Source organism: Saccopteryx bilineata, chromosome 1 (assembly GCF_036850765.1).
Source record: "Saccopteryx bilineata isolate mSacBil1 chromosome 1, mSacBil1_pri_phased_curated, whole genome shotgun sequence".
Classification (NCBI taxonomy): domain Eukaryota; kingdom Metazoa; phylum Chordata; class Mammalia; order Chiroptera; family Emballonuridae; genus Saccopteryx; species Saccopteryx bilineata.
The window spans coordinates 83,587,347-83,613,996 of record NC_089490.1 but is presented as its reverse complement, the minus strand read 5'-3'; the positions used below and the strand labels follow the sequence as shown (position 1 = coordinate 83,613,996).

General features: G+C 54.8%; 1 protein-coding gene across 3 annotated transcripts in view; it reads left to right on the top strand.

Moving 5' to 3' along the window:
- Nucleotides 1-26,650, top strand: part of PARVB (parvin beta) — a 94,615-nt gene that overhangs the window by 57,092 nt on the left and 10,873 nt on the right. For all 3 annotated transcript variants that reach the window (XM_066255741.1, XM_066255760.1, XM_066255751.1), the window contains exons 4-10: nucleotides 7,086-7,188; nucleotides 10,333-10,473; nucleotides 11,769-11,884; nucleotides 13,684-13,742; nucleotides 17,098-17,117; nucleotides 22,877-22,938; nucleotides 25,646-25,714. In XM_066255741.1, the coding sequence (XP_066111838.1) occupies nucleotides 7,086-7,188; nucleotides 10,333-10,473; nucleotides 11,769-11,884; nucleotides 13,684-13,742; nucleotides 17,098-17,117; nucleotides 22,877-22,938; nucleotides 25,646-25,714 (570 nt within the window). The remainder of the gene's footprint in view (nucleotides 1-7,085; nucleotides 7,189-10,332; nucleotides 10,474-11,768; nucleotides 11,885-13,683; nucleotides 13,743-17,097; nucleotides 17,118-22,876; nucleotides 22,939-25,645; nucleotides 25,715-26,650) is intronic.

The following is a 26,650-nucleotide window of genomic DNA, read 5'->3' as shown; positions in this document are numbered from 1 at the left end:
CCAGGGACCTGGGGGCTTTGTTATGGCAGGGTGCGGCCAGCGCCAGGGACCTGGGGGCTTTGTTATGGCAGGGTGCGGCCAGCGCCAGGGACCTGGGGGCTTTGTTATGGCAGGGTGCGTCTCAGACAGACATAGTCTGTTTGAAGTGCTTTTCAAAAACCGTTTCTCCACCTGCACCGCCGCTGTGGGCCTGGCGTGGTCGGCATGGTGGTCGTTTCCCAGGGGCTCATCCAGGGTAAAGGGAACCTTTGCAGGGGATAGCCTTTTAAACGCTGAAATTGAAAATGTCAATTTTTAGACCTACCACAAAATGTTGATTCCTAGTTTATTTTATTAAGATTTTTTCCCCCTTGAATATGAGTTTGTTATTCTGAACCAACTGAGCATCGCTGAGGAAAGTGACCCTGTCTTTCAGCCACCAGAATGGCATTCCTGGAGGAGAGTTCAGCCGTGGACAGTGGGGGGACGGGGAGACGTGCACTGTGTTTGTCAGGGTTGTCCAGTGAAACTGAACCCATGGGTATGGATTGCGGTCTGTCTGTCCGTCCGTCTGTCTGTAGATGGAGGCTAAGCAGTCCCATGGCCCGCTTTCTGCAAGCTGCAGTCTCAGGGGAGCTGGTGGTGTCATCTGAAGGCCAGAGAGCTGAGGTCAAGAGATCGAGATCCCAGCTCAGCTGCCAGGCAGAGAGAGGGCAAAGCCATCCCTCCCCTACTTTTTTGTTCTATCTGGCCATCAATGGATTGCATGACGTCCCCAGGACAACCTGCAGGTTTGATGATCTGAGATAAGCACCCCTAGAACTAACCGAACGTGGTTACACTCATGGTTATGATTTGCTACCGTGAAGGGACACAGGTCAAAATCAGCCTGGGGTGGGGGCGGCATGTGGAGCAGGGTCCAGGAGGACACTCACCCTGCCTGCCGTCCCAGGGAACCGTGGACAGTGTCACTTACTGGCAGTGATGTGTTGGTAGTTGAGGAGCGTTGCCCACCAGGGATGCTCCTGACCCTCACAGTCCAGTGCTTTTCCTGGGGCACCATCTTGTAGACATGGCTGACTGCCCTGGTGGCTGACCTGTCTCCAGCCTCCAGCTGGAACAGATAGAGGGTGACCCAAAGTCCCCTCACGTCCCCCAGGCCATGTTGGTCCTCTCTGGCCAGCCCAAGGCTCCCACAGCTTTTGTCCAGCAGGGCACTCCAGGGGCTTAGAGGTCACCGCCCAAGGGCCTAGTCCTGACTGCTCCTTGGCCCATTTAGATTCTGCACCATGTGCATGGCCCGTGCCCTTGAGGTCCTGGCCTGGAGCATTGTCCTCTGTAGCTCAGTTTTCTCTCCATCTTTCCGCTGCAGCACATTCCCCAGGCCTCCTCCACCCCACCCCCCACGCTAGCTCGTTTTCCTCCTGAACTTCCTGCTGCCCGAACCCCCATATGCTTACTCGCTGGTTTTGGGCTTCCTCCTCCCCGTGCAGTCAGGACTGTCAGAGTTTTGCTCCCAGCCAAGCCCTGGCTCCTAGAGGTGTGCCCGCCCGCCACGGGCCAATTTCTGTGTGCTCTATGTTTGGGGTGGCAGTGCCCGTGTGAGGCTCAGACAAAACCCCTCCCTCCACTTCACCTGGGTGGTTCTTACTGTTTTTCAAATATCATTCCCATGCTGGAGACCAGTGTTTTTCAACCACTGGCCCTTGGACCGGTGTCAGTCCACCAGAAAATTCATGCTGGTCTACGAGTTAACCACCCTGATGGTGTATGAAGATTACAAACCCAATGATCTTAGTCAAATTCACTTATGCTCAGGGTGATGGCCACTTATCAGCCTGTATCATCAATGAAAATACCATTGAGGTTGTTATATAGATATCTTTGGAACTTCTAGGCTCTTTGGAACAAACTTTTCACCGTAGAGAGCGTTTACAAACCATGCACAATAGACAAAGAGCATTCAGACAAACTTATGTGATATTCAGTGCTTTGTGCACATGCAGTTCGGAAATCAAGCACCAGTCTGTACTGTGTTGCACTGATCTGCGCGGTAAGATAAAACTTTATTTGTTGAGTGTTTCTGTTTCTGGCCAACTAAGTTAGCTGTTCCCAAGTGTCAAAAGGCTGAAAACCATTGCTGTGGACTAATTATCTGAGCTTCTAGCTGATTAAATCTAAGGAGGCCCCAGCCAAGTCGCCTCCTGGTGGTTCTCTGTAGGGATTCAGCTCAGAAACAGTGGTTTTTGGTGCAGAGTGGTCCACGTGCAGGGTCAGGGTGAGGTCTGTGTGACATCCTGACCGTTGGCCACTTACCAGTCTTGGGGACGTTTCTCAGGAAGCACGGTCCTTACCCTTTTCTCTGTTTCCATTCTCTGTTCTCTGTCACCTAAACTTCTCTTTTGTACCCCTTGCCTTGGCCCCTGTCCTGTCTCCCTCTGTGGACTTACCCCGCTGACCCTGCTGCCTCTGGACTGTCACTACGTAAAATACTGTCCGCTGCCCTCTGCTTCCTATAAAAAAACAACAACACACAAATAAAAACAAACCCTGGCTCTGACATTCATCCAAACATTCTGTCTGGGCATCTGTTGTGCATAATGCAGGTTAAGGGGTGAAGGGTGTGTTGAGCTCTGGAATCTGGCTTCCTGGATTGCAAAACCAGCTCAGATAAAAGTGGGGAAACAGTGGCACGTGCCTCCCAGCGTTGTTGTTGTGAGGATAATGTTAGGCCGCATACCCAATTCCCGGTTATTACGACATGGCAGGCACTGTACCAGGAGCTGGCCCATGGGCGCAAGCAGGGAGGCAAGCAGGCAGATGGGTGCGTAGGACGGATTTAGAAGTGACACAGTAGCCTGTAGGTTCCAGAGCTCAAAAGACTTACCTGACATCTTCTATGGCTGTTGTCTCCTCCTGTGGTCATTTTCTCTAGACCCTGTGGAAATGCCCTGGAGTATTTACAGGTGGATAGCTTGTGCTGCCCGGGTGGACAGCGGTTTACAGATGATACACTTTATGGGTTTTTTTCTTCTTTTCCAAGTGAGAGGAGGGGAGATAGAGAGACAGACTCCTGCGTGCACCCCTACTGGGATCCATCCGGCAACCCCCATCTGGGGCCATGCTCGCAACTAAGCTGTTTTTAACACCCGAGGAGGAAGCTCCACAGAGCCATCCTTAGTGCCTGGGGCCGATACATTTGAACCAATTGAGCCATGGCTGTGGGAGGAGGAGGAGGAGAGAGAGAGAGTGAGAAGGGGGAGGGGTGGAGAAGCAGATGGTTGCTTCTCCTGTGTGCCCTGACTGGGAATTAAACCCAGGATATCCGCATGCTAGGCTGATGCTCTACCACTGAGCCAGCCGGCCAGGGCTCACTTTATGTTTTTAATGATCTTTGAAAGGGGGCCTGGCAATTTTCATGCTTTCCAGAACGCATTGCCAGAGAAAGACCTCCACACCTGAGAACACATCGGCCCACTGCAGGCTGGCTGTGTCATCACTGGGGTCTGCGTGTCTCCCCATGAGCAGGTTTCACATCTCATTCCCCAGTTTATTGGGCAAGACTCTTCCTGGTTGTTAAATTCTGTGTTCTTCCTCCCTTCGTTCTTGTGAAAAAAGTCAGCGGCGTGAAACTGCTCCTCTGGGTGGAGGGAATGCGGTTAGAGCCGTGGGAGATGCCTCGTGATGGGTTCTGGCGCGCCACACGCCGGGGACTGTGCCCTCCGTGGACTCAGCAGCGACAAGCCAGTTTGGAAGTGATTAAAACGTAACTGTCATACTTTGGGGGAGACAGACTGCAGATCCTGATTATCATTCAGAAGGAGCTAAAGGGAAAGTGATTTTTATTCTGGTTTGAGCAAGCTCGTAAAACGTTATGCAAAGAGCGTGGTGCCAAGGGCATCATTATAATACGTCTCCCAGACATGCGCCCAAAGGATTCAGGGCTTGCAAATGAGGACGCCCCTGAAAGTCATGGAAAGGCCTGTGAAGCAGAGAACGAAGACAGATGACCTGGGATGGACAAGGGGGTGTCCATGAGGAGATGGCACCTCCACGGGGGGTGGCAGTCATACCGGGGTGGGTTGTGTTTGGTTCTCAGAGCAGAAAGACCAGCGCCCTGTCCTGTCCCATGGAGGCTGATTTTCACCCACTCTGGCTGTGGTTTTATCTTTGGGCTTTGACCAATTTGATCCAGGTGGACTTTTTTGAAACTTGAGTTTCCTCTCAGAACAGATGCCGCCTGCCTGGTCTCTCCCAGGGCAAGGGAGTCTCTGGAGCCACATGTCTGTGTGCCCCGGACACTTTAGCCACTGAGGATGCAGCATGGAGCAAGACAGGTGTGGATGTTGACCTTGATCACCTGGCGGAGGTGGGTTTGCCAGGCGTCTCCACTGCACCTGCCTTGTTCCTTTCATAACATTGGTCACAACCTGAGCATGTATGTTCTTATTTGTCTTCAATGTCTGATAAGAAGGTAGGCCCTCAAGGACCGACATTCCCTCTGTCCTACTTATTCCCAAAGCCTGGCACATAGTAGGTGCTTGGTAAATTATTTAATTAACTCAATACCTGCTTATGGAGCTCCAGTGCCAGGCAGTGAGCCCTGGGTGTTGGGGACAGAGCCACAGACAAGACAGTTATAGTTCATGCCCCCAGAGAACTTAACGTCCAGTGGGGTAGATCATTATAAATAAAGATGTGTTGGCATTGTTTGTGTGAACAGGGTTAGGGAAAAGGCACTTGGGTTTGGTGGCAGCCATGGTGGGAAGGTGGTGGCCAGGTTAGGGCAGGCAAGGAATAATACAGAAGCTTGAGATCTGAAGGATGAGTGAGAGCTGGCCAGGCACTGAGGGAGGGGGATATGTTCAGGGTAGAGAAATAGCATGTGCAAAGGCCCTGAGACACAGGTGAGCTTGGAGTGTTTGAAGAACACCAGTGAGGAGGTACGGTGCTCAGTTAGGGCTGTGGCACTGATTCATGGAGGTAGTTTGGATAAAGGCGGTGGGAGGGGAGGTGGTGAGAAGTGTAGAAATGGGCAGTTAAGAAATGGGCAGAAGTAGGGTTAGGAGGTAGAGCTTAGGCCCCTGAAACTGGTGGGTGATGTCTGTTTCCCTCTCAGAAAAGGAGCATGGGTTGGGTGGGGGTGAGTTGAGTTAGAGGGGCTCATGGAACACCTGAGAAGAAAGAAGGATGGTACAGAGGGTGGGGCTTAGGTGCTTCTGGGACAGGGATAGCGTTGGAAGTCGTGGGAGGGCATGAGCTGGGGCTGTTCAGGGCAAGGTCTCAGGAACTTGCCCTTGGAAGATCAGGTGAGGAAGGAGGTGACAAGAAGGAGCACCCTCCCCCTAAGGAAACTGGAAGGGCGGTCAGAGGAGAGAGTGGAACCTGGGAGGAGGGGGCAGCTTGACTGGGAGCTGATGGTGCCACGTCACTGGCCAGTGCTTCGTCTCCTCGGCGCTGGGTCCTCAGGGAGGGAGAAGGAGGAGGCCGAGCAGGGAGGAGCTGGCTGACCTTCCCAGGAACAGCGTTCATAAAACCAGGATGCCCCAGGGCAGCTCACCTCTTTCTTCTTCCAAACCTCTCTTTCATTTGTTTTTATATGTACTTCTATTCTTCACGGGATTATGTGTCTGACTTAATAATTTTGAGTCAGTGGGAAAATAGAATGCACTTCACAGAAATTTGCTTTGTGGCCAATTTTGCTGGTTGCAATATTTTGAAGAGCGGCAGAGAACCACTCTATTCTAGGTCCCTGCCCTTTTATTCATCTCTGAGAATGGCAATAAACCTCTCATCTCACAGAGGTTATTGGCACCAATTAGGTCGTTTTATGAGTTCTGCTTGCACAGAACGGGTCTGGTTCAGGTGTCCATTTCATTTTGTGGAGCAGTGGCGTGGGCCAGCATTGGCCAAGGGGAGTCGTGTTCCGTGGGAGTCCTCATTCTCCGGAGAGAGCTCCACAGCTGAAGAACTGTCTCTGTTTATAACACGGCACCAACAGAGTCAGTGGGAAAAGTCGCTGAGAAAAAAGGCTTAAGGGACAGACTGGCCTGGAGGCATGAACATGTGTCCATGTATAAAAACGTGCCCACCCACAATTCAAAGCAGCGTTGTCCGCAACAGCCAAAACGTGGGGACACCCCCCCAACTGGTTTGTGGATCAATCAGATGTGTGTATTTTTATACCTGGGGATGTGGTCCCCCCGTAAGGAGTGAAGCGTTGTCACATGCTACCTGGGGATGTGGTCCCCCTGTAAGGAGTGAAGCGTTGTCACATGCTACCACGTGGATGGGCCTAGAAAACTTCACACTGAGCAAAAGGAGCCAGAACGCGGAGGATCACGTGTTCTATAGAATCCATTTCTATAAAATGTGTAAAACAGGCAAGTCTGTCCCCAGGAAAGATAGCCTAGTGGTTGGAAGAAACTGGGGGGGAGGGTGATGGGGAAAAGGGTGATTATGAATAAGTACAGGGTTTCTTTTCAGGGTGATGAAAATGCTCTTCAATTAATTATGGTGATGGTTGGACAACTTTGAGTATACGGAAACTACCGGATCGCACCCTTTACAAGCGTGAATGGTGTGTTTGTGAATTCCATCTCCACAAGGCTTTTAGAAAGGGTAGGAGCTCAGGGCTTGTGGTCAGGGGCTCTTGAGGATCCGCTTTTCTCTACAGCTTCAGGCTCAGGGTGACCTGGGACTGTTCATGAGCAGATATTATGGGAGGGGAGGGGACAGGCATTTCACAGCCCGCCTGCACTGCCTTGGGCCACACTGGGCAGTGCCACTAACATTTACTCATTTCGTCCTCCTTGTTCACACCACTGTGAGCAGCCGTCATCATTTCCTTTGGCTGAGAGTTCCCGCTAGGAGGAGGCTCAGTCTAGGAGGTGACGGGCCTCCTCTGGGTCCTCGTGAATTCCCGTGGGAAGCCCTGGCAGCGTGTGGGGGTGGTCAGCCCCCTCTGGCCTTTCCCACCCTGACCTGCCTGACCCTGCAGCAGAGGCATCTTGATGTCCAGTGGCTCTCAGGTCCTGCCTCAGCTGTCGTCATTGCCTCGGTCCTCGTGGCACTGCTGAGCATGGCCACACACTGTCTCCCCCCAGGTTCTCACTGATTGGATCAACGATGTCCTGGTGGAGGAAAGGATCATTGTGAAGCAGCTGGAGGAGGACCTTTATGATGGGCAGGTGTTGCAGAAGCTCTTGGGTAAGTCCACCCCCTTTCCTGGTCCCCCTGCAAAGGGCCCCAGTGTAGGCAACCCTGAGGCTGGGCGGGCCACCTGATTGTCTGCATGGAGACATCAGTCACCCATCCTGAGCCCCGAGCCCACAGCTCCCAGGTGGTGTCCCCAGGGCCCTGGACTTCAGGTTACCTGTCCTCTCATCTTTTCCTCTGGTGGCTGTTCCACCAGAGCTCCCAGCTACAGGATACAGTGGGTCACAACTCCCAGAACTGCCTGCACCTTCTGGACACACACCCAAGGGGCGTGCAGATATGGGCGTGCACAGGGCGCCATGCCCCCTGGCTGTCAGCTCTCCCTGCTGGCCTGCGCCTTGTCCCGTGTCCACTGTGAGAACCTTCAGGGTGGGAGGTGTAGGAGCCGGCAGGTCCCCTGAGTTTATTTTGTGAGTGGGCTGTGTGCTTGCAGGATGGGATTTAGAGGGGTGGGGAAGAGAGGCAAGGAGTGGGGACTGAGTGCAGACAGCTCTTCCGTGTCACCGCCTGGGGACGGTCATAGCTCCTCACTGAGCAGCCGTGCTGGGCATGGTTTGGGGTCAGTGAGTGGTAACTTAAAAAGACAAAGAAATGAAAAGAGAGAGCAGGGGTTGTTGAGTCCACAAGCTCCTCTGGGTGTTGGTCACAGGGTCACTCTGCTGACCGAGTCAGTGAGGAGCACCCTGCAGCCCCTTACCTCTGAGGACGTGGGTTCCTTTCACAGGAAATGGAATATTTGTCTGGGTCCTTTAGTACTTGGCTCTATCCAAAGCCTCTGGAAGGGACCAGCCGTCTACTGAACAATCTCTTGTCCCCAAGAAGTTATAATGAATTTCAGGATCCCATATGCTCTGCAAGTGTGGCCTCAAGGACCTGGTGTCCCCTTCCTAAAAGTCAATAAGAGACATCTGCCCCTGCAGCACTGGGTAAAGCCACCTGGGTTGGAGACTGGGGTGGGCCTGTGTCTACTCTACGGTTATAACAGAGGCTGACTGCTGGGGATGGAGGGTGAGCCGAGTGCGGGCTGCTGCAGGGACGTGTGGGGACACTGAGTCAGGGACCAAGGGTTGCGGGCCTCTGTTCAGGGGAGAGAGAGAGAGAGAGAGAGAGAGAGACTGAGGCCAAGCAGACAGGAGGGTTCTGGGATGGGGACAGGAGCATTGCCAGGGGAGGGATGACTCCGGAACCATAGGGCACAGACTTGCGGCTTCACAGATGTGGTCCTGCTGCCTGGGCTTAGCGCCTGTGTCCCCTCTTGGACCTGTGTCCCTCCCGGCAGGCTTTGCACAGCTGGCTCATGGCTTTTCCAGACCAGCTGATCTTGGAGGGGAACCTGCTGGGGTCGTGGGGAGGGAACCATTTCACATTGTGCAGCCCAGCAGACACGGGACTGGCGGCCACACGTCATAGTTTTGTCCTTAGTCAGCCAGCCCTCCGGAAGCACATTTGGAGGTAAAAGATTTCACATTTGTTTTGGTTATTTATTCTTTTGCTGAACAAAGCTTTGTTGGCCTGCAGTGTGACAGGTGTGGGTCGGGCTCGTTCCGGCAGAGGGAGGATGTGTTAGGGGTGATTCAACCTCAAAACAAACAGATGCTTGAGGAGAGTGACAAGTGCAGGGGTAGGGGTGGGAATCAGAGGGCTGTGGTGTGAGGGTGGCTGAGCTGAGCCGTCAGGGGAGGTCCCCTCTGCACAGATGTCTCCACAGTTAGAGTCGGAAGAACGTTCCAGGCAGATACTCTGAAATGAGGAAGAATCTGTTACATTTAAAGGGCAGTGAAAGGAGGCTGTAGGAGGTGGTGTGGACAGCGAGAGAGAGAGAAAGAGAGAGGAGGGAGAGAGAGGACGCTGGGTAGGTGGAAGGGACAAGCTCAAGTCCAGCCTTGGTAGACAGAGGCTTTTATTTCAAGTGACAGCAAGCCAGTAGAGGTTTTGATCAGGGCTGTGACATAATCTGAGTTAGAGTTTTCGAAGGTCACTTGGACTTCTGAGTGCAGCGTGGAGGGGGAGAAGGGTCAGGAGCGGGACCCTGAGGTCCCTCAGGATGCTTTCACAGCAGCCCAGGCGTCAGATGACACGGTTCTGGCTGGAATGGAAGAGTGCGCTTGTGACAGTGCCTGCTACACAGTAGCTGCTGTCTGACTGCTGTGAGCGAATGAGTGAAGAATGAATGAATAAATGCAGTGTCCCGAGCCCAGAAGGCATGGCTGTGTGATCGCAGTATCCTTGAGGGGATATCAGAACTGCTGGTTCTTGCTCTAATCAAGGGAGGGGAGGCCATGGGGGGAGAATGTGGAAGTTGCTGCTTCCACCTCCAGTGAAAGTGCCCCAGAACAGAACATTGTTGGGGACAATGGCAAGATAGAAACCCCACTTGTGACCTGCCTTTATGATCATGTGACTTGACTTAGAATAAACAAACCAGAGGAGAAAACAGGGGCTCCTTCCTGGCTCTGTCCCTTAGCAAGTGTGGGTCAAATGTTACCTCCTGCTCCTCCCGGGGGGTGGAGAGGGGAATGGGAGCGCACAGGCCGTGGCTGGGTCTCAGTCCCAGTAGTTGCATCTTGAGCAAACGTGACAGGTCTTGTCCGGTGCCTCCAGACTGCTTCCTGCTCACACTTGGTAACAAAATAGTCACAGGTATTTGTGAATGCCTAATAATCCTTGCCATGGTGTCCAAGTGTTAAGAGAAACAAGGGCAGGAGCAAGAGCTTGCCGGAAGGCAGAAGGCAGCATGTCAGACCCCTTTATCTTCTCATCAAAGTCCTCTTCCCGCTGGGAAGCCCCCTGCACGGGCTCCTCACTTCCCCTGTTGTCCCTGCACCTCCTTGCTGAACGCCCACTGCGCCTGAAATCAGGTAGTTCATTTTATGTGCATAGGATGTCCCCAGGTGGGACGCCCACTGTTATGTTCTCACACCCCCATCCCCTTTTCATCCTGGAGCAATTCTCTAAGGAACACGAATGACTTGAGATTCGGAGTTCTGTGGCTCACCATCCTGGAAGTCCACCTCGGGACCCAGCTGGGAGGGGACCTCGTTGCCACCGGCTGGCTGTCGTCCTCGTCCGGGTGGCCCTGAGTCCCTCCAGCTGTGCCTGACATTCTGCTTTTTGCTCTTGGCCTCCTTGTTGTAGAAAAACTGGCAGACTGCAAGCTGAATGTGGCCGAGGTGACCCAGTCTGAGATAGGGCAGAAGCAGAAGCTGCAGACGGTGCTGGAGGCCGTGCAGGACCTGCTACGGCCCCACGGCTGGGCGCTCCCGTGGACCGTGGACGGTGAGCTGCTGCTGGGGGGAAGGGGGCATCCTCGAGGCTCTCCACCTTGTCCTTTGTCATCATCGAGTGTGGGCTTGCCTTTGACCGTCCGTTCACACTTCCTGCTCTGTGACAGGCAGTCAGGAGAGGAGAAAGCCAGCCAGTGTCCCCACTCTCAGGAGCTCAGAGATAAGGGCTCAGCCACACTCACTTTCTCTGTCCCCCTCCCTGACCAAGAACTGTAGAATAGAGTGGAGCTGGTTCTGATTGGGTGCGTCAGAGAGACTGCAGAGGAAGGATGAGGACTCAGGTTGTAAGACAGAAGCTGTGTGGGTTCCTACATGGGACCCAGCCCCAGATTCCAAAGGCACCAGTACCCGAGGAGCTGCACCCCCAGGGCAGGCCATCAGAGAGGCTGACGCGGGCCTCCAGACTGCGTCTCAGGTCTCAGCGGGTGCTGGCGTTAGGAATGTGTGACATCACTGTATGTTCCGTGAAGACGTGAACCGAAAAGGTGAAGAACTGAACGGAGGAAGCTGGAAAGGGCTTGTTCTGGTGCACCATCCCCCACGCTCATTCACAGTGCTGAGCAGTCCAGGTGGGACTCAGGAGCTCCCCGCTGTCGAGGGGCCCCTGTGGCTGCCATGAGATGTGTCCTTGGTTTCTTGGCATTGACATCTTGGATGGACCCAAGCTGACCTCCCGGGTGGCAGGATTGTGAGTGAGGAAGTGAGTGCTTAGTAAACTGTGAAGCCCTGTGTGGAGCGGTGATGATGGCCACACCTGCCCAGTTACTGGAGCAGAGCGAGCGGAGCTGGTGAAGGCACAGGGACCCAGGCGGGCGGGAGTCACGCCTCACATCCCCAAAGCGCCGTTGCCCTCGACAACCTACCCTTGTGGAGCCGGCCTATTGCACAGAGAGAGAACTTTTTAAGGGCCAGAGACAATAACGCACAATGTTATGCCAGCTAAGTGGCGGGGTAACCTGTTTTTTATGATTTTTTTCCTCCTCCTGCCCATTTCTTTTCCTCTCCACCTGATCTTTTTCCCTTTGACTTTTCAACGTGGTCACACAAGTCGCCTTAGGCCGACAGGACAGACTTTTAGAAACTATAGCTGAGTTTACAGGACACTCATTAGCTCTCTCCATTTCTCCATGGCCTGTGGTTCTTTTTTTTTTTTTTCTTCCTCTCGCTGTGGTTTTGCTCAGAGGTCTCATTCACACGCCGCCGCGGCATCTTTAATTGCCTTTTGGACATGGGCTCAGGGTTTCTACATAACTAATCTGAGACTTCTTCTTCCCTTCCCCCCACAAGCAATCCATGGGAAGAACCTGGTGGCCATCCTCCACCTCCTCGTGTCCCTGGCCACGCACTTCCGGGCCCCGATCCGCCTCCCCGAGCATGTCTCTGTCCAGGTGGTGGTCGTGCGGGTGAGTATCGCCGGGGCAGCCGGCGTGCCCGCGGCTCTGCAGGGGAGATGCCCGGACTTTCCCCTCCTGTCTCCCCCCACAGCCTCTGTTTCTCCCTGTTGACAAAATGTGTGTCTCTCCCTGGCTTTGAAATAAGTGATTGGAGCCGGGACAAGGGCATTGATTTGAAGAGGCAGATTCAAAGGCATCGGGAGCATTGAGGTTTAATTTTCCACATTTTAGAAAGGAACGTTCATTTTTCTCTCCAAAAGCCAAGCAGCCGGAATTGCAGACCTCTCGAACGAACTTATTGCTCACTGGAGAGGGATGAGAGCGGAGTGTGAAATAGATACCCCAATTAGAGCCGCGTCTGCTCCTCCGCACCGAGTCCGCCACCCCCACCATCCTTCTTAGCAGTCGTTTCTCTGGTTGCCCTTAGGGAAGTGGAGCCGGGAGCCGGGGTCCTCCCGTCGGAGGCGGACCTGCTGTGTCCTTGCATCTAAGGGAATGGACCCTGCCCTGGCTTTGTGTTTGCAGTGTTGTCCATCCTACGTCTGTTGAGCACCTACTGTGTGCCCAGCACTCCTCACTGGCGATCGGGGTCAGTAAATGAGGAATACATACGTGGGTCTGGCAGGAGCCCAGAATATTGAGGTGACACTTGGAAGCTGGCTGTCTCGAGGGTTTATTTTATTGGAGATGTCCAGCTCCACATTCTCCTCTGGTCTGTGAATGTGTGTTGGCCCTGTGGCCTCTGTGGTCAGCGAAGCTCTGATTGACCCTGTGCTTCCCAAAGCTGTGACCCCCTCCGTTACCCAGGAGCTTGGCCTTGACCTGATGGATGAGAACGCCCTCTCTGGTATCAGGCAAGGGTCAGTGGCCATACGGCCTCTATGCTTCCTAAGTAAGAATGCCTGTGGTCGGCAGTGGTGACAGGGACAGGAGACCATTCCTGTTGTTTGTCATCGTCTTGGAGACTCCCTCAAGGCGGCCAGCCGGGAAAGGCTTCCTGAGGACACAGGGGAACGTGGTTCCCAGACCCACAGACGTCAGACCCGGGGCCCCGTGAGCTCTATAAAGCTCAGTAATTGGGGTATTTCCTTTCAGGCATGAACTGTGGTCCAGGGAAGTCTTCTGGTTTTGTGGAAAGTATTACTGACCCAGGCAAGCCCTTACTGGCATGCCCCCCTTGACCAGGGCAACAAAAGAATCCCTTGGGCCACAGCCAAGGTGGAATGAGCTGGGGAGAGGCGGTCCCTGGCACTGCCGGCCCCTGGCCTCAGCCCAGTTCCTGGGCCGTAGAGCTGGGCCTCAGCTTCCCCGCAGGCCCTGGCGCCCTCCCACGTCCCGTTATCTAGGCTAAGGTGGGGAGAAGCAGAGAAGATGAGAGCTAGTGGATGGGAGGGATGAGGGCAGGGGCCTCACCCACATCCTGCAGTGTGGCCCTGGGACCTCACTTGAGATCTCTGAGCTGAGTGATATCCCCATAAAACTGAGGGTATATCCAAACCCTCAAAATATTCAGCTTCATGTGTTCAATACTTAGTCCTGGGCCTGGCATGCAATATGTGCCTAACGCACATTTGATGATGGGGGTGGGGGAGCTGCTAGCCACCAAAAGGGTCACTGCCTGTGGACACCGAGGTGTGGCTAAGGTGTTCTGCGTGGCTCTTTGTTCTTTTGCTGACCCTCAGGTTGCCTCCTGGCCCTGGCCATCTGCACCCGGACGGCTTCAGTACCCCATCAGAGATAGCCTTCCTCTTGTCTCCTCCAACCACCCAAGTGTCTGTATATTCATTTGTTCATTTTGGGGTTTTCAGAAGCGGGAAGGCCTGCTGCATTCCAGCCACGTCACGGAGGAGCTGACCACGACCACAGAGTAAGTGGCCCTGCTGCTCCGTCCCCCAGGCCCTGCTGCTGCCAGGGACCTGGTCCTCCATGTCCCTGAACTGTCGGGTGACATTTCCACATGAGTGCCAGCCCTACCTTGACAGCCTCCGCATGGTTTTTTCAAAGTTTCCTTCTTTCCTTTCTTGTGAGGATGGGCAAGGTAGTGGTTTTGTTTGGTATTTTAAATGAGGACTTCCAAGATCTAGTATTTCTTCCCAAGTAGAAAAACAAACAAAAGTGTATGATTTAGGAGTTAAAACTTACTTAGGCAGCCTGAAATCTTTTCAGGAGTGAGACAGAGAATAATAAACAAATTTAAAATGTCACTGATCCCATTAGGACTGTCTTACAAGGAGGAAGAGGATGCAGGGAAATTGAAAACATTGAACTTCCATAGAGCGGATGTGCTCTAGGGTCTTCAGAGGGCTTGATGCTAGGACGAGTTGTTCCCCCAAACCTGTGCTTTTCACACCTTCTGTTAGAAGGCGAGCCTTCACAACACTGAGGGAGAGGGAGACAGGCAGGGCGTGTAGGTGGTTAGAGGGACCCACAGTCCCAGTTCATTCATCCTTCTGCATGGGCTCCGCCAGAGGGAAGAGCCATACTTTTTTTTTCCTTTTCTAAGTGAGAGGAGGAGAGATGGAAGACAGAATTCCACTGGCACCGCGACCGGGATCCAGCGGCAACTCCTGTCTGGGGCCTATGCTCTGCCCATCTGGGGCCATGCTCACAACTGCGCTATTTTTAGAACTTGAGGCAGAGGCTCCATAGAGCCATCATCAGCACCTGGTGCCAATGTGCTCGAACCAACTGAGCCATGGCTGCAGGAGGAGAAGAGAGAGAGAGAGAGAGAGAGAGAAGGAGGAGGGGGAGGGGTAGAGAAGCAGATGGTTACTTCTCCTGTGTGCCCTGACCAGGAATCGAACCTGGGACATCCACAGACTGGACCAATGCTCTACCTCTAAGCCAACTGACCAGGGCGAGCCACACTTTGAAACTAGAACTTTCCATCGACAGACCGGGCTGAACCATCTTTACCCCTTAGAGAAAGCCAGAGGGGGATGGTTAAGTCTAAAAGTCTTCCCATGTACTGAAAACAGCAAACCAAATGGGAGATCTTGCGTGTGGTGTTTTTAGGGGACCTCCCGACAACTTGTGAAATGTCCTTAAAATTTATGGCATTTGTGCCTCTCCACTGAACCTGTTTCAGATGAAACGGAATATTAAAAATTGATCGCCTCAGCTACCCCCCCCCCCTCAGTTCCCAAAGTGATGAATCACTGTGTCATGAATTCACGTATGGTCTTCCAAAACTCGGAGCTGACTCAGGAAGCCACTCTTGGTGTGGGAGCTGTCAGGTGAGTGGGAGGGACACTGACCATGGCCCGATGTGTCTGCACATCTGTTCCAAGCCCATGGAGGGTAATTGGGGGCAGGGAGAGGTGGGAAGGGAGGACAAGGGACAGTGGGATTTGGAACAGGAGGAAGGCAGCTCATGAAGAATTAAGAGTGGGCTGGTGTCTTAATTATCCATGATTGTGTAACAAACCACCCCAAAACTTATCAACTTGAAATGACAGCTTTCTGGGCTGGGCTGGGCTCAGCTGGGCGGGTCTTAGGCTGGTCTGGTGGTTGGTGACAATGTGGACCTCCGTCCCTCCACGTGTCTCTCATCCTCCTGAAGCGGCGCTTCCTCTCATGGTGCCCTCGGGGTTCTGAGGGAGGGAGAGGGCAGCCGCAGCCCCTCCCCAGACCCCACGCTCAGTGTCCTCGAATTCTGTGGGTCACAGCCAGTAAGGAGGCCATCCCAGATCAGAGGGTGGGAGGCAGACTGCCCGCTGGTGGGAGGAGCAGCCGGGCCCACGTGTCGGGCGGCGTGCAGCAATGGAGAATGCCGTGGCCGTCTTGAGCAGTCTTGCGTGACCGGGGGAGTCCTGACAGAGCGTGCGGGGGGAGGCGGGGGCTCTGTAATGAGAGGTAACAGGTGGGAAAGTGGCCTCAACAATTCACAGCAGTGATCAGCACACAGAGGCCTATTGTGAGCCAGGCACTGTGTGCTGGGCACCGAGTGGCGTTCCTGTCGTCTGGGGCTGGCGGTCTAGCTGGTGAGGAAGGATGTGTTCTCAGAAGTGTGAGCCCCGGCGTGTGGGCAGTGCCATGTGGCCCCAAGGGGATTTCATGAGGAGAAGGGCACCCAAAATCAGGGTGGGAGAGAGTTCCAGCAGAGGCCGCCCCACCCACTGCCTGGTCTCCCGACTCTGGGTGTGCTCACCCTTCCCCTCTCTGTGGCCTCTGTGGACGTGGCCTCGGAGCCATCAGACATCTGCCTAAACCACTTAGTGCCCATATGCCACCCACTACATCTGGCTTTAGGCCCCTCACAGCTTGCCCTCCTACGGTACTGAAGACCCACCTTCAGTCTCTTAAGTCGCCCTCCCCACCTCCTGTCTAGTCTCAGCATCCTTCTCATTTATCTTTCTAGAGACAGCTCTGAGGTCACCTCTATAGGAAGCCCACCCTGTTTGCAAACAGGAGTGGCTGGCCTCTTTTAGTTCCCACAGCCTCTCCTCTATGTCCCGCTGTAGGTATACGTGGGACATGTGGAAATGAGGGCTCATGAGTCTCTATGACCAAGGCCTGCACATAGTAGGCACTCAAGAAAATATCTGTTAAATGAGATGGGGCCAAAGGACTTTAACCTAGAGGGATTTGGGGATACGGTAAAGATCGCCTTGCCTCTTAGGCGGGTGGCGCACAGGCAGGAACTGTGCATTTGTGCACTCGAAGTCATCCAGAGGCTGGGTGTTCAGCCTTGTGGTTTCAGCTTGGCCTGTGCTTCTTCAGAATCTGTAGTTTCAGGATTCCCTGAAAGTGCATCATGTTTACTCATGGAGGTGGGACGCTCAGGTCATTTACACTGTTGTATTTTATTTATTTTGAGAGAGAAGCATCGATTTGTTGTTCCACTTATTTATGCCATCATTGGCTAATTCTCGTATGTTCCCTCACCGGGGATTGAACCTGCAGCCTTGGTGTATAGGGACGATGCCCCAACCAACTGAGCTACCCAGCCAGGGCTACACCCTTGTATTTTAAAGCTTACCCTCCCATGGCTGGTGCAAGACCCATGCTCTTCATGTTGCCCCTCCCGCCAGCGATGTGAGAGCGGCGGTATAAATAAAGATGATGACTTACTGAGGGACGGGACTTATGAAAATGTGGCGACACTTTGATAGCTGGCCCTTCAGGTGGGCATTTGAGGGCCATCACCCTCCATCATGTGCTTCCTAAACTGTGGTCGGAGCAACCCTGCTGACGGCTGTCTCTCTGTTTCTTGTTTGCAGGATGATGATGGGTCGGTTTGGTAAGTAACCGCAGGGGTGGGGTGAGGGTGGGAAGTCTGGGGTCTTAGGGCACTTTAGGGCTGTCCCAGGAAGCTCCCAGGGCTCATGCAGCCATGCAGGGGCGATGGGACCCCTGTGGGTGTCGCTGCCCCCAGAGTTCTGAAGTCCTAGAGGAAGCGTGTGGCTCCCTGGGGGCCCTGCGCTGTGGGCTCTGGTTTGCTCCTCAGAGCTGGAGAGTGGCCCGGCGGTGAGAAGTGTGGTGGAAGGGAGGACAGGGAAGCTTTTGGGATCTGGCACGTGCTCTTGCCAGCAGGGACGGAGATGGAGTGGAGACCAGGACAAAGGGGAGGGTGGAGATGTAACTTGAGTACAGAGCATAATTACCCAGGAGAGAGTTTCTTTATAGGGTGTACTTTCAAATATAGCCTTTCCTTCCACCTGAATGTCTCCAGTTCAGCAGACTTCTGTGGAGTCGGGCAGCCCTGGCTGCGGTCCCTGCTGGGCGCCTGCTCCTTCCTTCTCTGTTCCTCATCTGTGACATGGGCTAGTCAAAGGTCACTGAGCACATTATGTCAGATAATGAGCGTGTGCTGTACTCGGCCGGCCCAGCACTCTCTCTCTCTCTCTCTCTCTCTGTGGGGATGGTCGTTACTGTTAGTTTTCAGTGGCTGTTCCCAGAGCACTGTTCCCTGCCCTGTTAAGGTCCCATGATCCCATCTGCACCTCTGCGAGGGACAAAGGAATAGCGTGTGCCAGCATTGACACCCAGAGGCAGCCCGAGCCAGGCTCACTGCTCTGGAGAGTTTTCCAAACCAGAGCGCATTGATCCCCAGATACCATGCTGTCTGTGAGTGGGCCGGGGAGCGTGGCTGTTAGAAGGAAAAATGGAAACCAAACAAATTTCCACACATGCCTTGGGCATCTGTCAGCCCAGAGCTGGTCCGGAGCTACAGGCCTCACGGGGAGGGGCGCCTCCTGGAATTGTCCCTGGGCTTGGCCACCAGGCTCTGTAACCTCAGGGGTTTGGGGGGGGGGCAGTGGCACACCGCTGCTGCTCGTGTATGAAGAGGGCGCTTCAGTTCTCAACAGTCTGGAATGTCCTGAAGCTCTCTTAAGTAGGCCTTACTCTGGGCCCAAGAAATTCAGTCTTCACTATGTTTTTTAAGTAGCAAGTCAGGTCGTTTTAATGTCTTTATTAATAAGAAAAGGGGTGAGGGGCAGAGAAAAAGAACCTGTCCTGTGCCCCGTTGCTGAGGGCACAGAATAGCAGTGGGGAGTGCAGCTCTGGCGGGGCCACTGTGGGGCGCCCTGAGTGGGCTGGAGCGTGGGCAGCCGGGCCTCGTCCTGCATGGTGGGGGGAGGCCCAGCTGAAGGCACGGAGCACCTTCTGCCGCCTCCCTGCCCTTTCTGCACGAGGGGCCCAGATCCCCGTGGATTGTGGAGGCACAGAGGTGACAGGAGGGACCCTTAGAGCATTTTAAACTGTTGTCTGTGGTTTTCTGTGTGTTGTCACTTCTGTGTTTGGGACAGGTCTGGCTCGAGGTTTGGGGAACTTGGGGAGAATGAGTCCCGTTGGGGGCTGTGTGGCACCCACGGCGGAGAGAGTGGACGCTGGGCGAGAAGCCCGCTGCGCTGTGAGCGGGCGCACCGGGCTGGTGCACAGGGCGGGACTCCCAGTGAGATCCAGGTGTCGCAGTTGCAGCCGCTGGTGAACACGGGACACGGCTGAGCAGGGACAGTAGAACCACAATCGGTGGCGTTGGCCTCATTCCTTTACAGGCTCCTGCACGTGTGTGAGATGCAAGCAGGCTCCTAGTGGGTGGCAGGCACCTCGCTCCACTCCCTGGGGCTTCGCTGATGCAAGCTCCAGGTCTCCTGGTTACCTGGACTGGCAGCCCAGGGCGTCACAGGGCTCCGGCCGCCTTTCTCCTATGGGCGCCTTCAGCCTCTCCACGGTGGGATTCCCCCCCGCCCAGGGTTCTGGTCCCTCTAGGCCCTCTAGTTGGTTCCTCGGCGCTGTCATTGGGGTCAGGCTTCCTAAAGCACCTGGCTGATGTTCACCTGCGGGCCTTCACGAGGAGTGTGCTCTTGGCCTCAGTTTCTTACATAAGCACTCTAAGCTGGGAAGGACGGGTCCACTCTGCGCCCTACCCCACCCTACCCCCAGCTCCTCACACCCTCACTGTTCTGGCTGAGGTGGGATGGGAGGCCCTTCTCTCCCGGAGGAGTTGGGGAGCTGCAGCCTGATCTCCATGGCAACGGGTTTGCTGGCTGCCTTTCTCCGAGGGCGGCCCCTCCCCCTCCCTGGGCTTCTTCCCAGAGCCCCTTCCTGGGTAAGTGAGGGAGAAGGGAGAAGAGCTTTCTTTGCCTTTCCTCCTGGTCTCTCCTGGCACATCTTCCTCTCTGCCAGCCGAGCTGGTTTGGACACTGCCTCACTCCCCCAGCTCCTCAGCCTGAGAGACCCAGCTCCTTGTACCCTTCCTCACAGCCCACACCGTCTGGGACCCTCTCTGGACTTGTAGTGCCCGTCTTTGCGCTCTCTGTTCTCTGCCCGAGATGCCCTTCCAACATTTTGTGTCCCGGCTCCTGTGTGATGCCTTCCTCTTGGAAGAACTTGGGTGCCTCCAGGGACCAGGCTGATATGAAAGGGGGAAGAGGCTGGGATATCAAATGATAACCAGCAGCTGCCCCTCGGCCTCTTGTTGGGTGGCAGTGGGGAGTGGTGGGGTCTGCAGCAAACTGTAGAATCCACCCTCCACTTCCGTGGGCGGCTCATTGATGCCTGATGGGAATGTAGAGCCAGATCCCAGTTCTTAAAGAGAAGCCAGAAATTCAGAAGTATGGCTAAATCTCCCGATTTAAAAAACTGTTGACTCAACCAAACAAAAGCAACATTATTTGGACCAATTTAGACATCCCTGGAGGTTGAACTTGGCTGACTCTGGCACACTCTAGTTGACTGAGCCCCTTGCTGTGTCCTTTCTGGCCCTTTTGGGTATCTGTCTTCTCTGTGCCACCTCGGTTTACCCATCTGCCTCTCCTGCCTGTGCCCCTCCCAAGGGCAGGGCTGCCTCCTGTATGCCTCTCTGACTGTCCCCAGAGGAGGGAGGTGAGGATCTTGGGCAGGATGAGAGAGAGCTGCCAGGCAGTGTGCTCACCCTTTCTTCATGGCCCTTTAAATCCTAGCCTGGTGGTGAGGGCGGGCTTGTTCTCACTCCCAATTCACCGAGGAGGAACTAGGTTTAGTAAGGGCAGGGGACTCTGAAGTCAGGCGACTGGTTTTTGAACTCAGATGTGTTTTCATTTCCGAGGCCCGGCCGGCCAGGCGCTGGCTGCTGTGACAGTGCTCTGCATCCTGCCCTCGCCCTGACCCCACAAGCCCAGCAGTGGCCCAGCTAAATATACCCCTGACGTCAGGCATGCGCTGCTCCTGGGGTTGTTCTCAGACTGCATTTAAAGTCTGTATTACACTTTGTAAAGACTAGCTTCCCTCCCCCCACCCTTAGCAGACTGTCTTAGATGATTATAAAAGTAATTTACTGTGGACAAATGGCCTCTGCCTTGCTGGGCCTTTGGTCCCCCCCCCCCCCCCGACATACACACATGCCCGTCCCCAGTCATGTGTGTACATATCACACGCCTTCCTTCTCTCCTCCTTCTTTTTGCCTGTCGCCTTCCTTCCCTCCCCAGGAAGCCGAGGAGGAGGCTGCCCGGGCAGGGTCGGGCAGGGTCGGGCAGGGTCGGGCAGGGTTGGGCAGGGTCGGGCAGGGCCGGGCAGGGTCGGGCAGGGTCGGGCAGGGCCGGGCAGGGTCGGGCAGGGTTGGGCTGGGCCAGGCGAAGAGCGGGCTGCCTCCTGCGACCCTGCCCTTGGACCTGAGCACCGGGCGCTTTCTTTGAGCTCTGGCACCTCCTTTCAGGGCCTGAGGGTGGGGAGGGCTGGGATACTTCTGGGATCCTGGCTCTCCAGCTTCCCGGGCCTGGGATCTGCCTCCTCTTTCTCACTGCCTGCTTCTCCCATCTACCTGGGTCAGGCTGGACAGGCCAGGGCAGCCCCTGGGCCGGCTCTGCTTTGGGGCTCCTGGCCACCCTCATACTGGTGGAGGAGACTGCCTACCCCTGCTCCATGGGGACGGGTTTTCCAGCCCCCCAGAACTCCACATTGGGGTCTGGGCCTAAGCCCTGGATAGTAATAGCAGACCTCTCTGCTGACCCCAGGAACCTTGGGCAGACGGTGGCTCATTCAGGACAGAAGTTGGGAGCCCCAGGCCCTTCCAGATGTCCTCCTCTCCTACCCTTCCCCTACCAGCGGCTCCCCTCAGCCCTGTGTCCACCCTTAAAGGACCTCAGCCCGCTTGCCTGTTGGTCCAGCCTGTAGCGGTCTGTGGCCCATCTCCGTCCTGTCCCCTGGGGCTCGGTCATGGCTGCATCAAGGTAGAACCAGGTTCCTGGCCCCCAGCCAGTGCTGCTCCTCTCTCAGCTACCGAGCGAGGGCTGAGAGCCGAGCTCGGCCTCCAGTGACTCACACTGGAAATGGAAAGGGTTCATTCGGGAAAGGCAGGTTGGGCCCGTGCTTGGTAGGTAAGTTCAAGTGGGTTAGGGCTTACCTAGGAGAAGGAAGATGGTAGGGGGACATGGTGGGATAGGCCACCTCAGGCCCCACAGATGTTCCCACTCAGGGGGGCACCCTGAGAGAGTTTCTGTGGAGGGATTCTGGAGCAGGGTCTCCCCTGGTTCATTTATTTGCTCTGAGCAGTGGCTCTGAACCCTTCATAGTTATGGGAGATGGAGACACAGCGGCTCTGAGCCCTTCACTGTTATGGGAGCTGCAGACAATGCAGGGAACAAGGGAGACAATGGTGCAGCCCTCAAGGAGCAGACAGTACAGCAGATAACACAGAGCTGACAAATGAAACAAACTTACTCTCAAGAGGCAGTTAAGTACTACAAAAAAAAAGAAAAAAAAAAGATGCCCCAGGGTAAGAGGAGAGACAGTGGCAGGAGCTACTCTTTTCCGTGGTCATAAAAGGCCTCTCGGAGGGGAGAATATCTGAGAGCAAACTCAGGAAGTGAGGGAGGTGAATAGCAGGTGCAAAGGCCCTGTGGTGAGTGAGTGACAGAGTAACAGCCCAGAAGCCAGTTGGTGGAGTGAAGTCAGGAAGGGTGAGTATATCGGGGATGGTACTGATCCCTTTGAGTCCCATAGGCCCACTGGAGAGAGAATGATGTTTATTTTCAGAGTAATGAGGAGCTGTCAGAGTTTTAGTGGGAACAGGGATGGGGAGGAGACAAGAAATGGTCCACTTCACACTTTAAAAAGTTTGTCCCGCCTGCTGGGGAGAATGGATCTGAGGGGCAGGAGTGGAGATAGGAGACCTGTCAAGCCAGTGGCTGTAGCTGGGACCAGGTGAGGGGCAATGGGGTTAGTGCAGGGGCAGCCATGACCAACAGGAGAGAAGAGGTGGTCTGACTGACCCACAAGATTTACTGATAGACAAAAAGTGTGGAGAAAAAACACCTCTAGTCCTCGGATGTGATGGGGGCAGCTGGCCTGGTGCTACCGGTGTGCTTCATGTTAGAAGATGTACGCTCAGTGAGAAGGAACCTCAGGGGCGTCTCTTCCTTGCCGGCTCCTGAGCTTTGGTTCTGAGCAGGAGCTAAAAAGCCTTCGAGGCAGGTGCCCTGAGGGGCAACAGCTGCCTCTTCCTGGGACAGAGGGGTGCAGGGTAGAGCAGCACCGCTGTGACCGTAAACCCTCACCCTGTGTCTCCCTGTCACGCAGAGCGGGACGCCTTCGACACCCTCTTTGACCACGCCCCGGACAAGCTCAGCGTTGTGAAGAAGGTGAGCACCTGCCAGGCGTGTATTTCCTCCTCCCCCAGCCTCTCTACGACGCGGATTCTGTGCTGGGAAGGAGATGGGAGAAATGTTTGAAGCCTCTGCAATGTTTGCTGCAGGGATGGAAGTGTAATTAGAGTCAAAAACGTCACTGCAGTGTGTTAAATTAACAGCTTCTAACTCAACCTCTCTGCTCCCTGCGTGTCTTCCTTCCCACCTGCCTGCCCATCTCTGTTGTGTGAGGTCCCCCGCCAATGCTCATGTGCCAGTTCATTGCAACCAGAGGCTTTTCTCCCCTCCCCCTCCCCCAGTGTAGAAATGATTTTAAGTGTGTCAATTCCTGGCTCTTGCTGGCCTCATTACCATGAAGCTGCATTCATAACCTGCTCTGTAAACAGGAGCCCTTTTGCCGGCAGAGCTGTTCTGTGCATGGATTTGGCCTGTTCGCCCTTAGATTGGAGCTCAGTGGACAGGCCCCTCACCGTCCACCCAGGCAGCCTGCCAGTAAAGCAATGGTTGGAAAATCCTGTTTGAACGCGAAGCTCTGGAGTCAGGGGGCTGGGGCATAATGAGCTTCCAGGGGATCTGCCAGGGAGGCTTGTTATCCTCCAGAAGGACTGGAGTCTCACCCCCCTGCATGTTGAGTGTCCTGAGCCCCTGCAGACATCTCGGTGGGAGGAGACGGCCTTCCTGTAAATCTGAGGATCAATTGTGTCTGCCTGGGACCCTGGAGAGACTTGTTTGTCTAGGACAATTTCCTCAAACTGGTTTCTTTTTTTTATTTTTAAGATTTTATTTACTGATTTTTTTAGACAGAGAGAGGAAGGTGGGGAGGAACAGGAACAGGAAGCATTAATTTTGGAGGAGTGGCTTCTCGTATGTGCCTCGACCAGGCAAACCCAGGGTTTTGAACTGGTGGCCTCAGCATTCCAGGTTGGCGCTTTATCCACTGCGCCACCACAGGTCAGGCCCGAACAGGCTTCTTCACCCAGGACTTCTCAGAGCTTTTAAAATGCTGACATGCCTGGGATTCTTCAAGAGAGAGCTCTTGGGAGGAAGCATTCTCCAAACTTATTTGTCAGTAGCATGATCTATTTACTGGTTTGTTTGGGGATAGTACACATTACCTTCCCACAGAGCCCACCTTTGGAGACCACTGGTGCAGGCTTGGACGGTGCGATGGGCGGTTCCTGGACGCGCTTAGCAGAGGGCTACAGAATCACCCCAACGGTTCCTTGGGGTGGAGCCTTCTCAGCATCCTTGGGTTATGAGGGATATACCTGGGGGCCTCAGAGCAGTGCCCCCCACCCCCCACCCTGACTACACCTGGCCCTAGGGACCCTGACACAACTGGGTCAGTGGAAGATTTAGATCTGGCTCCTCCACTTATCAGCTGTGTGATCTGAGCCAGATTTTATGCCCCTGCCTCAGTTTCCCCACTTGTCAAACAGGGACAGAGGCAGTGCCCACCTCACAGGGGCGCCACACGAGTAAAACATGACCGTGTCTGAACACTGTCGCTAGATGTGTGGAACATACTGCAATGTACGTAAGGTGAGCTTCCATCCTTCAGTCGGTATGATGCGAAACTAACTTCATTCTCTGAAAAGACATATTTTGGGCCCTGGGACCTTAGCCCTGAACAGGAAAAGATCCTTTAGTTTGCCTGACAGCTTCCTGCTTCCAACCTGGCCCTTCCCCCCACGCCACATTGAGAATTGCTGTGTTAGAGGCTCCCTGTACCCCAGACCAACAGCAAGGGGACCCCGCCCGCCTGTCCAGGTCTTTCCAGAGTCACCCTCTCCTACTCTCCCCCATCCCACCCAGATCCAACCACAGCCTGGAGATCCCAAAGGGTTCACACGTGTCCATGGCTCTACCCACTCCCCCACCCCAGGCCCAGCACAGAGCTCCCTCTCCACCCCCACTTCCAGGGCAGGGAGCCACACGCCTCCCTGCACGCTCACCAGACCTCCCATTCATATCCCCCGTGGTTTGCCATAGCTCTTAATTTCTCCATCGCCTTCTCTAGGTATGTACACAGAGAACTCTGCTTTGGGGTCCACAGGGTGGGGGCTCTGTCCTGCTGTCTCTGTGTCCCCAGCACCAAGCAGAGGGTATGGCATGTATCACTGCTCTGCGAATCGGAGTAGACAGAATAAGGAAATGACATCACGTCCAGGGGTGGGGTGGGTGGGGTTGGGATTGAGTTTTCATGAAAGGTGGGGCCTGATTGCTGAGAAAAGTTACCGGTGACAGGTTTATAAATGTCTGCATTCCCGAGACCCCGCCTGGTGGGACCTCCGTTCACTGAGACCTGTGAGCGGTGTGGCCCTTGGTGGCCTTGTCTCCCAGTTGTCCATCATCCAAGGTGACATCTAGGACACATTTATCAGCTTAGTGGTCTCCCCCTGATGCTTGTATCCTCCAGCGTGTCTGCGAACTATGGAGCACGTGGATGAACACGTGAGCATGTGGCTCGGTGAACAGAGGCGGGGGCTTCCTTCCCCAGCTGGGGTAGTTCTAGCTGTCCTCTTATTAAAGCCGAGGGTGATTTTTAGGAACATTTTGTTGGAAACACGAGCCTTTCTTTGTAGTAAACAGAAGAGATTAGGGGAGTGTTACAGAAAGCCAGGAGTGGTGGAAGTCGAATCCGTCCCTTGGGCAGGAGCTGGTTCTCTCTCACGGTTCCTGTGTCCCTTTGCCTTGACAGTCCCTCATCACGTTTGTGAACAAGCACCTGAACAAGCTGAATTTGGAGGTGACAGAGCTGGAGACCCAGGTAAGCAGGGCTCTGGGTGAGGGACTTGAGACTGTTTACTGTACTGTTTACAGCTGTGTGCTGTCTGTGCTCTGGTCACCGGGGTGGGTGGGGTGGGGTGGGCATGGGCAAACTAGGTGCCATCTTGTTCATCCGGCAAGAATGCCCACTCCACAGCCTCAATAGCTCCAGCCCCAGTCACCCAGCCGTCTTTCAGACCCTCTGTCTTTGTGTCCGGGGGTTGTTGGAGCAGAGTGCCGCAAACTGAGCGGCTCAGACAGCAGACATGGATTCCCTCGCGGTCTGCAGGCCAGAAGCCCCAGCATCAGCAGGGCTGGTCCCCTCTGAGGCTGCCGGGGGAGGGTGGGGGGTGGGTCCCCTCCGAGCCTGCCGGGGGGGGGGGTGGGGGATGGGTCCCCTCCAAGCCTGCGGAGGGGGGGTGGGTCCCCTCTGAGGCTGCCGGGGGAGGGTGGGGGGTGGGTCCCCTCCGAGCCTGCCGGGGGTGGGGGTGGGGGATGGGTCCCCTCCAAGCCTGCGGAGGGGGGTGGGTCCCCTCTGAGGCTGCTGGGGGAGGGGGGTATCTGTTCCAACCTCTCTCTCTTCTGGATTCTGGGGGTTTGCTGGTGACTTTGGATGGTCGTTGGGTTGTAGATGTCATCAACCCTGCCTCTGTTTCATCTTCCCATGCTCTTCTGTCTGTGTGGGAGTGTCTCCAAGTTTCTCCTTTTTGTAAGGACCCCAGTCATGTTGGGTTAGGGCCCCTCTGCTGACCTCATCTTAACTGATAACTTCAGTAAGATCACATTCACAGGGATGGGGGACTAGGATGCCAAGATTTTGTTTGAGGGAGACACAAGTCTACCCATAAACACCCTCCAAGGTGCCATCCCACCCCACCAAACAACCTCTGAGTGTGCTCCTTGGTCTAGAACCTATGGCTCACGAGCCAGATGTGGT